General features: G+C 42.3%; 1 protein-coding gene across 1 annotated transcript; it reads left to right on the top strand.

Annotated features, from left to right (window-relative positions):
- Window positions 1-12,171: 12,171 nt before the first annotated feature.
- Window positions 12,172-18,637, top strand: crabp2a (cellular retinoic acid binding protein 2, a). The gene is made up of 4 exons (XM_083918565.1): window positions 12,172-12,480; window positions 16,260-16,438; window positions 16,969-17,085; window positions 17,858-18,637. Exons 1-4 carry the CDS (start codon window positions 12,399-12,401, stop codon window positions 17,906-17,908), a joined length of 429 nt encoding a protein of 142 aa, XP_083774691.1. The 5' UTR covers window positions 12,172-12,398; the 3' UTR covers window positions 17,909-18,637.

Here is an 18,637-nt window from a genome sequence, read left to right on the forward strand (position 1 = left end):
CTCACTTCAGGGCTTCAGTCCGTTTTCACTCAGTTACAAAAAGCAACAGGAAAAAAAACATTTTATTTAGCGAACTGGACACAGGACAAATCCCCTGCTGCCCTGATCGCCTTACTGTTTTCAGTATGTTTTCTCCCAAATTCAGTGATGTCGGCAGTCTTGGTATCAGACTTTTATTTTTTTTCAGTTTGCACATGAAACACTTGGTGTAAATACGTCCGTTTGCTGACTCTGAGTTGTATGTTTTCTCTTGAAATGGGGGGGATGCATTACTGGTTCATGTAAATACTTTGTAAAATATATTTTGTTGTTTCAGGTTATGCCGTTATTTCATCCTCCTGCTTTGAAACACAAGCACACTGCACTCTTATGATGTGTAATAGACATATGATAATATTTACCTGTGAAATCATCCCCAATGTTACATTACCATTCGTTTGCCCCAGGACACACACGAGGTCCTGCTTCTCAAATGAAAACCTACGAAGACATCTCTGAATTCAGTTTAGTCGATTATATTGTAAATGGATGAGTTATATTTATGTACATGTAATAACCGATGTGTATGTTTCTTATCATTTCTGTTTATCTTTCTTTCTATTATTCATGTTTATTCTAGAATGGGAGCAACACACGGAGGCATCCAACTGAGTGTTTACATCTCTGAATTTAATTTAGCGCATTATATTGTAAATGGATGAGTTATATTTATGTAATATCATCTTTGTCTTATTGATTATTTTGCTGTATATAACCCATCAACATGAGCACCTCATTAAAATATATGAATGGCAATCTCAGCTGTTTCGATTTCTTCATTTTATGTGTGTGTGTGTGTGTGTGTGTGTGTGTGTGTGTGTGTGTGTGTGTGTGTGTGTGTGTGTGTGTGTGTGTGTGTGTGTGTCCCTGACTTAGACTGGAGACAAAAGCCTTGTCCCCGGTTGGGAAAAAGCAGATTTTTGGGTCAGTGATTGAGGTTAAAGGTTTGGCAAGTAGGGGTTAGGGTGAGTTTCCAGGAAATGAATGTAAGTAAGTCTATGTAATGTCACCAAAAGGTATCTAAGTAAACATGTTTGTGTGTGTGTGTGTGTGTGTGTGTGTGTGTGTGTGTGTGTGTGTGTGTGTGTGTGTGTGTGTGTGTGTGTGTGTGTGTGTGTGTGTGTGTGTGTGTGTGTGTGTGTGTGTTGTCCTGATCAGATTTCCCAATAGTTATTTCTAAGTGGGTAAGCATTGTACTGGATTGCAACAATGCAAAGTTTAGTAGTAGTAATTCATTTGTCTTTTTCAGAAGACTTCCAACTCGATTGTGACTTTAACAGTAACCCCTTGTTAGTAGACTTTTAATTCTTACTTCGTACCAGAATGTTATTCACGTGTCAGTCAAGAAACATAAAGTAAGAATATAATAAAAAAAAGTCATACATATTTATTTTTTATTTATTTATGTTTTTATACGTATACGTAAGTAGAAAGAAAATCTACTTATGTGTGTGCAAGATTTCTCCAAGTGTCAGGTTCAGTGGTATTTACTTTGTTAATCGAAAACAGTAGATAGACAGATTAGATAGATTGATAGATTAGATTAGATAGACAACTATTTTCCACCTGGCCTCTGATACCCTGGCCAGCCTACACCATCAGCCTGAGAGCCTTACCTCAAACAGTCAACAGGCTACGACAGATCTCTCCAGTCCTTCCTCTCCTTGGTCGACAGACACAAAGTGGAGGACGTTTGCACATCCGCTGCAGGGAAGGTAGAGACAGAGAGGGGGGACATTTGATAAACAAATTACACCTGGTTTTGCAGCTTTAGGAGTTTACATATAATTTAATGCAAAGTTGAAAGCAGAATGAGTTGTTAAGCTCTAAATTGATGCAGAAACCAGGATTACCTGATGTTTGTTATCCTTCAATATGCTACTCAAAGCATAACCTAACTAATAAACCGAAGTACACTGTGGGGACATTAAAGAAAACCTTTGATTTGACCCTGCCTTATCCATATTTATTCAGATTAAACTGAATACACAACCATACAAAGTATATAAGTATATATATATATTGTGTTTTTGTATCCTAATATTGGAGAAAATAAAGACAAAAGTGGTAAAATAAGGTGATTTACTGGAAATTATGATTTTGATGTCTCTATTTAACCACATTTTGCAGAAAATATACTATATATATATATATATATATATATTTCTTTTTATACCTATTAATATCTTCATTTGCGTAACTGACTTAACAGGGCAATAATTGTGTGCAACAATAATTCAGTGTGCAATACTACTACACAGTATTACTTTGCATTTACAGTATACTGTACGATTTCAACTAACTCTTTTCAAAGTATTCTTGCATTTTAACACACACACACACACACACACACACACACACACACACACACACACACACACACACACACACACACACACACACACACACACACACACACACACACACACACACACACACACACACACACACACACACACACACACACACACACACACACACACACACACACACACACACACACACACACACACACACACACACACACACACACACACATACAAAAATAGCTCACTGGACCTTATACAGCTTGTAACTGGATCACGTCCCCCCATGCTCTAAAGCACAGCCGTGTGGACATATTTAAGTAATGCACACACACAGTTTCAGCCCCTCCCGCTCAAACAGGAAGTGAAATGTGGAACCGTAACTGAAGGACAGAAGAAAGACCTCACACCTGGAGCTTTTTAGGTCACTTGTAGCTCACAGACGCCTCAACTGCTGCCAAAACAAGGTAGTTCTCTTATCAAGCAGCTGTTTTCTACATCCTCTCCTGCTTTCATGTTTAAAAACACAGACAGACACACAGGCAGCTGTGGCTTTAGACTCCGCTCTTCTGCACTCACTGTTAACTTTTGTATGTGAATTTGGTAAAACAGAAAATGTAAGATGTAAAAGATCACCAAAGGCTGTGAAGTGTTTTCCTCCTCCTGTTATGAACTCATGTGTTTGTTTCACTCTAGGACTGCTGGGTAATGGCTGCCCTCTGGGTTTTTCTCACTCTCGCTGTCTGTCTCCTGCTGGGTCATCAAACGTTTGCCAAAAACGACGCTCCCTGCCAGCTCTCCAAATGGAACAATGGCTACAACACCTTCATCAAACGCCACATTCGCTCTGGCACTCCCACTTCTCTGGACCAGAACGAATGGGAGCACTACATCAGGAATAACGGCGGCTGTGACAGACCCACCCAGTCCTTTCTCCCCCAGAGTGACCTGGAAAAGGTGAAGGCTGTGTGCACGAACAAAGGGGGGGTGGTGTACAAGGAGAACCTGTGCATTAGCCGACAGTCTTTTTCTTTTGTCACGGTGAGGAGTCAACCAGGGACGTGCGGGATCAAGAGCGTCCGAAAGGAAACCAAACATCTCATCCTGGCATGTGAGCAGCTGAGCAATCAGTGCCTGCCAGTCCATTTTGAGGGAAACCCTGAATATCTACGACCAAACAACAACGCCAAAGGCTGCCAGGAACCACACGGCGATGCTCCCAGCTCATTTAAAATGACGTGGCTCTGGTTGTTATCTGTTCTTCTTGTTATTATTCATGTTTATCAAAATTAATTTGAACAAGACCAGACAAAAAGTGACCTGAATACATTTGAGTCTTGAAATTTCAGAATGAAAACAGTGTTTTTATACCATATTTTTTGGAAGTATTTTTGTACCACTATTATATGCTTGTGCATCTGTGAGTTTGTATCTCTAAGATACTCAAGAGGTAATTCACTTCATTTAAAGCTATAGTAGTTAGTGCATGGACAGCACAGATGCTGAATTCATTTAGTCTTGTCAGTATTCTACATTCAAAGGGCATACATTAAATTGCTGCACAAAAGGGATTTAACTGCATTTAAAACATTTATGGTATGACTTAATAAACACAAAATTTGTAATTCATCTACAATTGTTTGCACATCCTTTTCAGTGCCTCACATGTGATCCAGATCACTGCAACCACTTGTAAAGTATGATGTACTGTGTTCAGAAAAAATCCATGATAGAAAAACAAGAGAAAACTCTCAAGCTGCCGACCAAAATTAGTGTAAGACTACATTTGTGTGACAATCAAAAGAGAACACTTAGAAAACAAAAAATTTAAAAAAATAGCTTAATAAGTCAATTGTTGACCACTTTAATAAGGAATAAATAAAATAAATTACACCATTTCTAAATCACCCCAGGCATTGTTTTCTGCATTATGTTCTGTAAAAAACAGGCTTTAAATATCGCTGCTTATCATAAAACATTTTTGCAAATACCGATATGTCTGCTGATAACATCTACAATGCAAGTGAAAAGAACTTATACCATTAAAGGGATTTGATGGCACAAGTTGGTCACACATTAACAGCTTTGGCAGTTGAAATTCAAATCATTTTTTTTTCTTTGAGGCATTTTCCCTCTGGCTTGAAGTGTATAGCCCAAATCCTTATTAGCTTCTTTTGCAGTCATGAAAGTAAGAGTATTGAGCTGAACGGACAGCTGAAGGCATTTAGCAGATGAGACGGACCATTTCAGCCTCAACGTGCTCTCCTCACATGCTGAGACTGTCGACACACAGATGATGGCAGTATTGCACAAAGCTGTGGTTTGTCAGCAGAAAGAGCTCAAAGAAAATAGTCACTCTGTTATTTAACAATTTTTACATTTAAACTGGGATTTAGGATGCATGTATTCAACTGGATATAGGCTAATGTTGCTCAGGTTGGTTGTTTTTCTTCATATCAGCTATTTACATGCACCCAATTTGAAATACCCAATTAGGTATTTGGTGCTAATTAAATGTGAATGTGTTTATCAACTTTCAATGCAATTGTGAGTCAAGATGTCATGATATACAATCTAAATTGATAATATCAAGCTAATACTAACTCATGTTTTCTCACTTAATCTGATGTCAAACATTTTGAGGGATTATTTGAAAGTTGCAGTTTTGTTTTTACATCATACAATTTGTGTGCATGCACGTAAGCGAGATTCTTTTTCTATATAATTTCACTTGAAAATGTTATGTTCATTTTGAACATAAGTTCTTAATAAAATGAGAAAATCCTTTTAATTTACTTTACTTCTCCTTAATCAAGTATTTAATTCATATAGGATTATGAAAAATAGGCTTTACCATGTAGTTACGTCATATATACAGTATTTATTAATGATTTATCATGATATATATTTCGTTATCAATATTTGAGTGCACAAATCAAAGATGGATGTCACTCTCTCTGTTTTCCACACAATAAGTGACTAATTCTCTATTCCTGATGTTTAATCCTTTCAATTTTAACTTCTCTCAGGTCTGTATTAACCTGTTGTTAATAATTTGTGACAAAGAAGTTGATTTATTTAGCAAAATGCACCATGAAGCACAACATTTCCTGAAGCAACGAAGACTTTAACAATGATAATGCGGACGCAGGCGTTGCCTTAAGAACTTGATCAATTCAGTTTATGAATAACTGGCTGGTGTTCTTCATTTTTATCTATTATCTGTTAATAGATCTGTTAACTATTAACTTATTACAGTCGTTCACTGACCGGTCATGAGGGCATGCAATAGGTTCAGCTGATAGTTTAAGAGCGCCCACTGCTGGACTACAAGGCAAATTACTTCAAATGGTCTGTTGTGCTTACAGACTATAAATATGCATTAACAGTTTAAATGTTTATTTTTGTCCCACGTTCAAACGAAAGCCTGAATTTCAAATAAAACGTGACAGCCCTAGTGTGCACTATTAAACACATGTTCACAGTCTAACTGCCAAAAAGTGAACCTGAAGCCTTTGACCCCCGGAACAGCTGGAGGTTGTCACTCTGTTAAATAGTTTTTTGGTGGACAGTGAAGCTCCCGACATCAACCACACATGTCTGAGCTGGCAGTGGTGCCCACAGATGATCCTTTTGGAAAGAAATGCAGCTCTGATTGTGTTGAAACGTCTTTCCATTCAGCCACAGAGCCTCATGTTACGTCCTTTCCTTTTCTCTTTCGATTCTATGAATTTTTTTGCCTCGTGATTCTGTTGCAGAGACAGAAAAATACAAGTGTTTCTTAGTCTCCGGTTTATGTTTCCCTCCTTTAATTTTTTTCTCACTGGCCGTTGGCAAAGTCATATGATCATTATGAAATCACAGGACGCAGCTAAACTTGATGTGATTTGTCAGTGCCTGCCCACAGGGAACCTACGTGTATGTCCGCTGAGTGATATTCAAGAAAACAAAACAAAGCAAACCAAACACATAAATATGCCGCCATTTTTTCACGTAATTCTGGAGACTTTGGGGACCCACACTGGTCACATACAGTAACAGTGACCAGAGGCTGACCTCTAGTGAAATATTTAACTATGGGCATTCCTAATCCATTACATCATTACAGGGTCTTTTTGTCACACACACACACACACACCCACACACCCACACACACACACACACACACACACACACATTGTTGCATTTACAGTAGTCACATGTGCTCATATGTACACTTTGAGAACATACACACACAGTCATGGTTGAGGAAAAAGCAAAGGCGAACAACAATCGTTGACTCGGGTCAAAGAGGAAAGGCAACGGGAGAATAAAAGAATGAGTGCAGAGTGAGAGGCGGTGTGAGGGTGGAGGGGCAGAGCGGTTGGATGCAAGAAGAAGGAGGGGGTAACATGATAAAACAAAACATGGCTACTGCACTTTTATTGAACTTGTTGGCATTTTTTTTTTTTGGAAAAACAAAACACATGGACATAATGAAATGTGAAAATAATGTGAAAAGCAGGGAGAGTATGGGAACCGGCGCTTGTTTTTCTTCTCGGCTCTCCCCTCATTCCACCTCCACTCCGGTCCACACCGGCGCACTGTACGCCACAACCGTCCTCATGAACATGAACATCTCTATCTTCTACACTTCCTTCCTTTACATATTTGACACCCTCCTTCCCCTCTGTTGTCTTCTATCTTCCTGGAGAGCAATTAAGCATCATTCAGCCCCATACATCGCTGTTTTTACAGTGCCGTAGCACCTCAGAGGGGCTCGTTAAACTGTAGGTGGTAGGCACAGAGCGGAAAAACAGCAAAAACAGAAGGGAAGTTTGGAATGTGTAAACATGTAAATGTGACCAACTTGAAAATAACTTCCACAAAGAAACTTTAAGAAAAATACTTTTGCACTTCCTTAGCTCTTCTCCTTCCTGATCTAACCTCTCTCAGCTCTCCCTCCGTCCAGACCAACTCATAACAAATGAGCGCGATAATTAGAACCACAAAGACTCCAGGGGGAGGGAAGAGATTTCAGGAGGGTTTGTGTGTGTGTGTGTGTGTGTGTGTGTGTGTGGGGGGGGGGGGGGGGGGGGTGGGGGAGCTGAAGGACAAAAGGAATAGAGTGTGAGTAATACAGGCGTCTGGGTGCAACTGCCCAGGCATCTGGAGGTTTGGTCTCATGTACACAAGGACACTCAGTTTGACTCATGTCCACACACACAGACACAGTCTACTCTGACGCTTTAAAATCAATTTTGAATAACAAAATTCCCGGGTACAGTGACGTGGTGTGTGTGGGCAGGATTTTAAGAAACAATTTGATTCCTGTAAGATACCATTTTATGAGTAACACGTCTGGTAGAACAAGATTTCGACACAGACACACACGTAGAAGAAAGCTGCATTTACAGCATCACACAAAGCTGGCCTAATCTTGCCCTGAAACAAGAAACTTCTGCCCCTCAAACTTTTTTTTTTTTTTAGGATCTTGCCAAGCAGGGATTACACACATTACATGCACAATATCCCAAACGCACAAGGACACACTCCTGCACACGCACACTTTCAGTCTCCATTCTTTTTTCTCGGTTCCTATTTTCTTATCTTTTCTGCTCTTTGGCCTCCCTCACTCTCTTCCTCTCATTTCCACTTACGTAGTTGAACGCTGCCATCTCCTCCGCTCTAATCAAACCCACATGCTTTTGGAGGGTCAGCATGCCAGCATCCCACAGTGCTGCACACACTTTTGGCTGTGAATGTGTGCGTCACTGTGGCTGTTTGTTGTGCACAAAGAGCAGTGGCTCACAAACTTTTTGGCTTTTGACCCGTTAAAATGAAACTCTGTGCCTCCCGCTGTACATGCCTGTGAGGCGTGAGTGATTTTTCTGCATGTACAACTGTGATTTTTAGAGGCACTGTGCAGTATTTCACACGAAAAGGAGCAAAGATGCAAGAAAAAGACACCACTTTGTGTCACAGAAGAGTTTCTGTTTCTTTCCGGTCCAGTTAATCTTCTCTCGACCCTTCAGATTTATTGTATGACCCCTTGGGGACGTCCCAGCCCCCCTCTGACACAGAAGTAAATCATAAGGGAAAAATACTGTATTTCGTGCCACTTTTTTCTGCATGCATGTGCACATCTTGCCCAGTGGCTTCCTCTGAGGGTAAAGGCCACTGATAATGACTTCCAGGGGTTGGCGGTTGGGAAGGCCAGGGTCAAGTTCACATCTTGGATTACCAGGGTTACTGGGGTGAGCAGTTTTTACTGGAGGTCATCTGGATGATAAAGTGGAGAATGCCTCTAAAGTGTGACTTTACTGCAGGCTCATCTCACACACACTTTCACACACACACTTTTCCTTGTGCAGACAAGCTGCTCTCTTCAAAAATTGTAATTGCAACATGAATTCAAAAATGGTACAGCAGGGTGACACCACTATAATAAACAGCACACGTTAAATTAAGTATAAATGTTTTCTTTGGGATAGTAGTTTGGATGTTCCACAGATAGGGTTCAAATATGTGTGATTTGAATGAGGGGAGGAAAGAGGAAACAATAAGCAGCACAGGAGGAAGTGAGCGTTGAGATATTGCACAGTTCACCCTGAGTATAGAGTTGATACAAGATTCAGCCTGTTTGATTGGGACAGAGGCCCAGCACACAGGAAATACAGCTAATAATGGTCTCTTTACTGCTGCAACTATATCTCAAAGTCACTTTTCATGTTTTCAAAAGTTGAAGTTGTCTGTTTAAATTATGTTGATAGAAAAACATGACTATAAATCTGTTGATAATAAAAAAATTAATGAAAAATTCCCATCTCATCCAGCGTCCAAGGTGTATTCTCCATCCAACAATTAAAAAACTAAAAGATATTGAATCTAAAATGATATACAACAGAGAAACACAGCAAATGTTGCCAGTGGAGAATCTGGAAACAGCAAATGTTTGAAAATGTTGGCATGAAATGATTAATTGATGATCAAACTGTAGCTGGGGATTCATTTGCTGTCAATCGATTAATCTACAAATTCTGCAACTTTTACCAGTATAAAATGTAGTTTGAATAATCAGAATGTCCAAAAGAGAAACATAACATTAGTTTTTTTTCTTTCGTAGAGTGTATCTGTCGTGTATATGACATGTTGACATGACTCTATACAAGTCACAATACTCTTTGTTTTGCTTGCACGTGGTACAGCCTGTGAATCTTTGCATTGGCAGGTGGTGATATCAGTTACCAAAAAGGTTGTTGGTATAAGAGAGAACACAGAAAGATGAATATGACGAAACAAAAGAAGTGAACAGTATATGGGCGTACAAGAGCTGGAAGGGAACATAAGGAAATGAAGATGAGTGAAATAAAGTTGGCACCGGAGAAGCAAACTAATACCTCTTACACCTCCAAAGATAGAGTCTCTCTTTACATATCTGTTTCCTTCTTTCTTCTTCTTTCTGTTTCTCAACCTCTCCATCTCTGTCACAGTCTGTTTGCCTTTGATCTCCCAGCTCTCTCGGTCTGTCTCTCTTTGCTGACTCACTCTCCCTATCCTTTTCTCCACAACAATGAGATAAAAAATGACCCACTCTCTTGTCTGACTTTCTCACTAACGTTTCCCCTCTTTTCTTTCTTCTCCCTTCCATCCTCTCCCCTTCTGTTTTTCCCTTCTCCCTCTCTTCAGCGTGTTTGAGGAATGTGTCGGAGCAGCACAAAAGAACAAAAGCTTGACAGGAGGAGGAGGAATAAAAGAATAAGGGGGAGGTAGAGAAAGTTGCGTGAGGTAAAGGAGAGGCAGAAAGGAAAAGGGGAAATGGAGGGAAAGAATGAGCGGAGAGAGGTTGAGAAGAGCAGAGCACGGCTGAGTGCATCTGAATGCTGAGCGGTGCTTTGTCATCACGTGCTGACATGCAGCATCACACACATTTCAGAGCTCTTTATCAAGCCCCCTCTGGGCAGCACGCACACAAGATGGGTGAGGCTGTCGCTGTGCTATACTACACGGCTGCCTGTTTGATGCAGTGGCCTTTGATGCATTTCTTGTTGTGTCATGGTAATATGCTAATGTCCTGTGGCGAGGCTGAAGATGAATTTTCCCAACAGCAGACAGCTCTCTATTGTAACCTTTGTGTTTGCGTCAGTCACTTTCAAACTGGGGGCATGATCAATTCCCTCTTTCTGAACAGACCATGTTCAACAGACCACCATAGCGGCCTTATGCTGTGCTTATACTCTATATACAGAGAGCCTTTACTACTTTTCTACTATTTTACTGTCGTCAGAGCAAAAAGACAACAGAAGAGGGGAAGGAAAAGGAGATGATGGGATATTGGAGAGGAAATTGCAGTTGATACAGTTGTTTGATGGCACTCTGTTGTTTGGACCAGGGGTAACTTGTGAAGACATGCTGTAGCTGTGGCATGGTGTGTGGCCAATGAGAGGAGAGTGTGTGTGTATGTGTGTGCGTTGATAAAGGAATCGATGTGAGGGAGCTTTGTTCACATCAAACAGAGCCTCTGGCCCGATGCAAGGCGCTGGATTTGGACTCAAGTCTGTGCGTAAAAGGCGCGTATCGCGTTACCAAATATCTATGTGAGGCAGTTATTCACCTTTGTTAGTCAGTGTGTCTGTGTTAAAAGTCTGGCACTTATCCGGTGTATTAGAGGGGTGTGTGTCTGTAGCCTATGGCTGGGGCTTCTCCCCCTCCTTGCTCAAAGTCGCCCGGTTCTCCTCGCGCTAATTCGCCGTGCAGTGTAGCGGATGGGATCATCCATCAAAAGTCAATAGTTAACGTCGGCTTTGTCCCGTTGCCATCCATCATCAGCGCGTGCGTGCGCGAAGACACACTGTGTGTGTGCGTGCTCTCTATAGGACTACCTCCGACACCGCGGGCCCCTGACCCTGCCCCACGAGCCCGTCTGACGCGCTGTTCCAAAAGCCCCGGCGTCTCCTTCTCCTCTCAGCCCTTTCTTCCGCCCGAGCAGCGGGGGGCGAAAGGCTCCGAGGAGAGACACCGCCGACCTACGCCAATCCCACCTCTTATTTTAATCTCTCTCTCTCTCTCTCTTTTTTTTTTTTTTTACCTCCCTCCTTGGTTCGGGGTGTTTTTCCTTTGACGCAGGCTCCGTTAAATGGATAGCCCACCGGTCGAGGCCAGAAGCTGTATCCCATTACCACCGCTTTTATTTTTATGACACACCGCCGTGGCGCACAGGAGGCTGGGAGTGAACTTGGCCTCTCTGTCTCTCTCCTCACGCACGCACACAGACACAGCCCCACACACACATACACAGCCCCCCCCCCCACACACACACACACACACACACACTGCCATCCACTCAGTCTGCCAGTCTGGCAGTTGACTGGTTCTTCCTTCGCACCGCCCTGCCAAGACGACATTTTCTGTCAACAGACTGGCCTGGCTGACATCCTCCCCGTTTTGCACTAATAATGTTCACCGCGTTGAAGTCAATCAGTCAGCCGTATAGTAATATTACTGGTTCAATCACAATTGGCAAATATAGCATACACCTGAACATTGAATATATCATGTCTGCAGAGGTTTCTCCAGAGCGCAGGAGGACCCTCAGGACGCGGTCACTTTTGGGTGATTCAAGGTACGCGCATAGAAGAGAAGCGTCTCAACACGCTGGCTGTAAAAACAGTGCGGCTCTGAAGTGCACGTTGCCTTCAGGGGCGTGGTCAGGCTCAGACACTGAGGGCCTTTGCCTGTAATCTGTTGGTCTGCGGGGCGTGTCCGTATAGAAAGAGGCGTGTGCATCTCTCCACAAGTATCTTTGCGCTCTGTGCCATTCATTTGTAGCGAAGCCCCTATACTGTGCACCGGCACATAGGTAACATAAGAGCGCGGTCAGTCGGTCAGTCATCCCGGGAAGAGGGTAGAAGTAACTGGGCGGACAGAGTCAATCCACCAAGCGCGCCCACACACCCAGACGATATTCATAAGGGACAGCATTATTGACGCAACACGCGCAGGGACAGCAGCGCACCGACCCGCTTGGATCTGACAGTTCATTTACATTTATCCGCAAACTACCTGCAGTCGAACATGGAGCGCAAAATCCCGGATTTCTCCGGCACCTGGGAGATGAAGAGTTCTGAAAACTTCGAAGATCTCTTGAAAAAGTTGGGTAAGTGACAGAAAAATATATAATATAATATATATAATTGTATAAAGTCATTGTCACCAAACATGACTCACTTTTTTTGTGCTTCAATGGTTTCTCGTAATTTGATTCACGTTTATTTCTGTGCGTAAAGACACAGATCAGATGTGTCAGCTCAAACTGTAGCTTCCTCAGCAAATTTATAGGTCAAATCTTCCTATGTGTCCGTGCACCAGCGAGGATCACCCTCTGTACCGCACTGGTAGGGGGTCTTTGTCATTCTACAGAACCCAAAACTCAGTGCTTGGCCCCCAGCCAGCTTCACCCCATTACTCTCTTCACCCCCTTTGGCCTCCTCTGCTAACACAATAGAGACAAACGGCGGCACATCTGTCTCGGTCACAGCCTCAGATTGTGTGTGTGTGTGTCTTGAAGTGAGCCGTTATGGTAGGATACAGTGCAGGACAGTCCCATCATTATCTGAAGTGACACTCTGGGAAAAGCACAAACAACGGCTGCTGAGATTTACACCGTTTTTTGTCAGTGCATATGGAGTCTGGGCAGACGTCTGGTGTGTGTGTGTGTGTGTGTGTGTGTGTGTGTGTGTGTGTGTGTGTGTGTGTGTGTGTGTGTGTGTGTGTGTGTGTGTGTGTGTGTGTGTGTGTGTGTCTTCGCATCAGAGCCGTCTGTCGTTAGTAGCCAATTCCCATTAGATGACTTGTCAGTGCACACCTTGGATTCATATCATCAAGTAAGAGAGAGATATTACTTTATGAGATGTCTGCACCAAACAATGCTGCCTCTCTCTCTCTCTCTCTCTCTCTCACACACACACACACACACACACACACACACACACACACTCACACACACACTCACACACACACACACACACACACACACACACACACACACACACACACACACACACACACACACACACACACACACACACACACACACACGTTATTGAAATAGCTGTCAAATTATTGAATTAATTATTAAAATATTGTTCTATATGTGGACACATCATCATTGGGCGGGTGCATCAATTCCAACTTTCCTGTTAGACTGACGTATCAATTAGCATTTAATAGTTGATGTCTGTTTATCTACGTGTGTGTGTGTGTGTGTCAGGCAGAAAGTAGGGTGTTATGACAAAAGGAAATATGGCTATGTAATAAAATATGTGATGATATGGAACCATGAGCCATAATGACAGGGTAGGGCATTTGAGCATGTACTTGCATGTGTATACACGGGTATATGCATGTGTGCTATCTTAATGTACTTGTGTGCAAGAGTCAGTGCCAAAGACAAAGGTGTAAGACAAGTATTCATGGAAGAGGAACTGCAACAGGAACGCAGATTAAATTCCACTAAGTGACACTGTTGTACCCAATACTCTTCCTCCCTAAACACACATACACAGACACACGCATCGCTGCATGTGTTCCTATAATTTCCCTCTGCATTGGCATGACTGACAGAGAGGAATGGCCCTTGGTTTCACTGGGGGGCAAAACGCAGCTGGACGCAACCTGTCAGCACCCAGTGCACTCCGCCTTCCCTCCATCCTCTCTTCCTTTCCTCACTCCTGCTCTCCTCCCCTCTTCCCTCATCTCCCCTGTGTCCCAAAAGCTTCCTCTGCCCTCTGCACTTTGACCTCTGACCCTGACCGTCTGTCTAGCTGTGTGTGTCCTCATGTGGCCAGGTCTGTGGGATTTTAAGCATTTTGGTCACAGGTTTTTACAAAAGTCTGTTCAGGTAGTTTCTAACTTACAACTGGCAGCTACTTGAGAAGCTTTTCAAATGGTCCTGAGGCCGGCACTGACTCCTTCAGTCTAAGCCAACAGACTGAAGAGAGGAGTCAAGTGTCTGCAGGTCGGTTTGTTGCCTGAAATAATTTAAACTTTTAGTAAGGAGACATTTGAGTTGAACTCCACTATCGGTTTACTCACCTTTTAAGGCTGGCATTATTCTTTATGATTTAGAGTCATTATATACATACTGTATATCATAGGAAGTGACATCAGGGTTTATTATTCATTTTTGTTTGCCGATTTTAATTTGTGTTTTAAGGCTAAATCCATACATTAATTAAATTTAGATATAAATTATAATTTCCCTTACCAACAGACGTGTCAATTATTTTAAATTGCTAAATCACTATGTCCAAAATGTTAAAAAATGGTAAAATGTTTTTGCAATGACACCAATGATATAAGAGAGCTAAAAGCTGAAATTGACCACATTTTTAGAAACTGGAAAAATCAAAAATGGCGAGAAATACATTTTCTATTGATCATCTAAACAATGAATCATCTCAACCAATCCTTTCTGCGCTCCCGACATTACCACCACATGGGTGTATGCATTTGTGGAAGAAGGATTTATATCCTTAACTTAAATTAAAGCTGCAATGACACATTGTAAACTCCCCATCGTTCTCCATTGTAAGTAACAAGTAGCACACCAGCGGACTGAGTCCTGTTGAGGGTTCTTTACATGCTGTTGGATAGTTTAATCAACAACAATGCATCATATTTTATTTCATAGTTTATCTCTCGTAACAATAACTATTACATACTATAAATGTAATGAACTAAAACTTACAATATACCCCCCATGAAATGTAGTAAATAAGAAGTATAAAATATGAGTACCGCTAAAAGTGCACGTAAGTACAGTAATTAAGCGCATGCACTTACTTTCCACCCTTCGCTGCATGCCTTTGAAACTGGTACCCAATATTCAAGTACACTGTACAGTGTGATGCAAGAGGTACGTTTTACACAAGGCAAACTTAATCTACAAACGATGACAATGCACATAATTACTGTGTTGGGTCTGCTGTACATACAGTGCATACAGTGTGCAGCTTGGACATCCTGATGCATGCTGAATGATTGTGCATTTCAGAGTGGGTATATATTTACCCTTGGTGACAGGTGATAATGTGTGAGAGGTGAGAAGTGCGAAACCCAACTCGACGGCAGATACACGCTGGACGACGTACACACTTCCCCTCACACTTGGGGCAGAGATCTTCACACACACGGACCACTGCCCCTGGTCTGGCTGACTCCCCTCTTCCTCCCCTCCTCCCTCCACACCAGTCTGCTCATGGGCTGCCTCTCTTTTCCCACGCTGTATCATCAGTTTCACTGCAGCACACAAATATGAATGTGCTTTCTCTCTGTGGTTGGAGATCGCATTGCAGACAGTAAAAAAAAACACTGCTTTAGTCTGTGTGTGTGTGTGTGTGTGTGTGTGCGTGTGTGTGTGTGTGTGTGTGTGTGTGTGTGTGTGTGTGTGTGTGTGTGTGTGTGTGTGTGTGTGTGTGTGTGTGTGTGTGCAAAGATGATTAAGTCTGGGGGGAATGCAGATGTGCTTGGCATGACCTCATCCTTTCCCCTGTCATCATTATTGGACAGAGCTGTGCAACGCTAGGGGCTGCTCCTTTTACCCTGAGCGTGCAGGAGAACACACACTCACACACACACACACACACACACACACACACACACACACACACGACCATAGACCTGTAGTTGTACATAATCTGATAAAAACGGGTTTCATTTGGCTCGCTTTTTAGAGCTGAATCCTATAAACCAGCACAAAAATATCTGTTCTCATTGTAAGTGCGTACAGCTTGAATATTCATTCACCGTTTGTGAAAGCAAGTGTTTTACTTGTGTCTTTGTGTGTGTTGTCATTTATACGGACCCCAAAGCTCTTCTTACACTCTTTCTAGTTTTCTGATTATCTTCTTGTCTTACGTGTATGTGTGTTTTTAGGTGTGAACATGATGCTGCGTATGATTGCGGTGAAGGCCGCTGCCAAGCCACTCGTGGAGATCACGCAGGACGGAGAGATGCTGTCCATTAAAACCTCAACCACGGTCCGCACCACCCACATCACTTTCACTGTAGGGCAGGAGTTCAATGAGGCCACGGTGGACGGACGTCCCTGCACGGTACACACAATACTTTATCTACACACACACACAAATAATAAATGGGCATTTGGGGAGAGTGTTCACATTACATCAATCTATTTAATTTGGCTTTTCATCATATTTGGACTGATAGCAGATCTTTACTCCACCCTTAGTCTCTGAAGGCCCATCATGCTACACTATGCTCCTTCACACTCTTTACGACCCCTTTCAACTTCCCTTCTTCCCTCTGTTCCCCCTTCTTGCCCTTTCCTGCCCTCCGTCCCTCCCTAATTCTCCCCGTTGCTTTCACGGTTTTCCCATACATGGCCTCTGTTTGGCCGTCTCCAAAGCAAACACATGCAACCAGCCAGCACTTCGCTCTAGTAACGATGAGCGCATCACAAGTTATCACATCTTAGTGATCGCCCTGCTCCACCTTTGTTTTCTTTCTCCACTCTCTCATTATCTCCCTTTCTCACCGATTGGTGTTGCATCCATCTGTGCATCCCTACATCTACACATCCAACAGTTAACATTACAGGTTTTTCCTCCTTCGCTCCCTATAGAGTTTTCCACGTTGGGAAACAGACAGTAAGATCAGCTGTGATCAGACTCTGCAGAAAGGAGAAGGGCCTAAGACGTCCTGGACCCGAGAGATCACCAATGACGGCAAACTGATCCTGGTAAAGCACACACATTTACAAGTTTAGATGAAGAACCACCAAGGGTAACAATATACTGTAGATGATAAAACACAATAAGTGTAATTGTGTTACACTTGGGGACTCAATAAAACCATAACCGTATCTACCTGTCGTGTGGACATGTTTTAGACAACTTGACGTTGACGGACACTTCTGTAGTTGCACTTCTGTGCCTTTTTAGGCCACCAGGGTGCTCCAGTTATAGTAGAGTATTGATTTTAGCTAAGTAACTTTGCTAAAATAAAAATAGAACAGAGTACATCACTCAGCTGGCACTTCAGGTTGACTAAAAAAAGTATTTCAATATTTATTTGACCAAAGTCTACCAGTAAACCAGTCCGACAGGAGATGACACATGCGCCCTACACAGTCCTCTTTGAAGTAAATGGATTTCTTCAGCAACTGTAAACAGAACAAGTATTTACAGGACGATGGGTGCTTCAGGTTCGCAGGAAGTTCAAACCTGACGTGTTCTTAGAGCACCAAACCCACAACTTCTTTTTAGAAGCCAGCAGTTATATAACTGTGCGAGTGTTTTGCGCAGAGTTGCGTGTTGGCATAAACAACTTTCCGTAATTAATGTTTTTTCAAAAATGGTCTGCCACAGTGAGGTAACATTGGTTTTAACGACTGGAGAGCTCAATTTGGTGGTTTGGAGAGAATCTAAATTAACAGCGTTTTCTTCGAAATACTTTGAGAATTCAAATTGAACTGCCAGCGTTTAAATACCCAATTTCTCCTCTCTTTTCAGACAATGGGAGCAGATGATGTGATATGCACCAGAGTCTATGAGCGACAATGAACAGGAGCACTTCTCACTATTGATCCTTCCAGCTCCCCTCTCCTCTCCTGCATCATCACTTGCATCTCTACTTCCCCTTTGTTAAGGCAGTGCTGGGAGATAGCAGTCTAGTTTGATTCCAGTATCTCTGTTAGCTTCACTATGTAATAAGCGTGTATGTTGTGTGTCACATATCTACACAATGGTCTTAGCTACTGAGTTACCCCCGTCCCTCCAGCTCCATCAAATGTGACCTGCTGGGTTTTAAACATGGAAGTGTATGTTGGATTTGTTGAGTGACAGCTCATTTACAGTATTTGACATTGAACTTGTGTGTTTGTTTGTGTGTGTGTGTGTGTGAGCGAGAGAGAGAGAGAGAGAGAAAGAGAGAGAGAGAGAGAGAGAGAGAGAGAGAGAGAGAGAGAGAGAGAGCGAGAGAGCGAGAGAGAGCGAGAGAGAGAGAGAGAGAGAGAGAGAGAGAGAGACAGAGACTATATTTGTAGATGTGTAAACCAATCTTTGAGCTCTTCCAGTTTCAGGTCAGTTTTGATGTGTGCCTCCTCTCTGTTCCTGTAGCCCAGCCCCACAACTTTAACCTTTTCTATCTCACGACATTTTATATTTATTTACTACACTAGGAGTCTGATACAGTACTGCTAAAGTTTTTACTTTGTCTCTCTTTTATATGAAATGTGACCATAGGAAACAACACTTTCTATGGAAAAACAATAAAGCATGATATTAACTCGA

Source organism: Echiichthys vipera (assembly GCF_963691815.1).
Source record: "Echiichthys vipera genome assembly, chromosome: 8".
Classification (NCBI taxonomy): Eukaryota; Metazoa; Chordata; class Actinopteri; order Perciformes; family Trachinidae; genus Echiichthys; species Echiichthys vipera.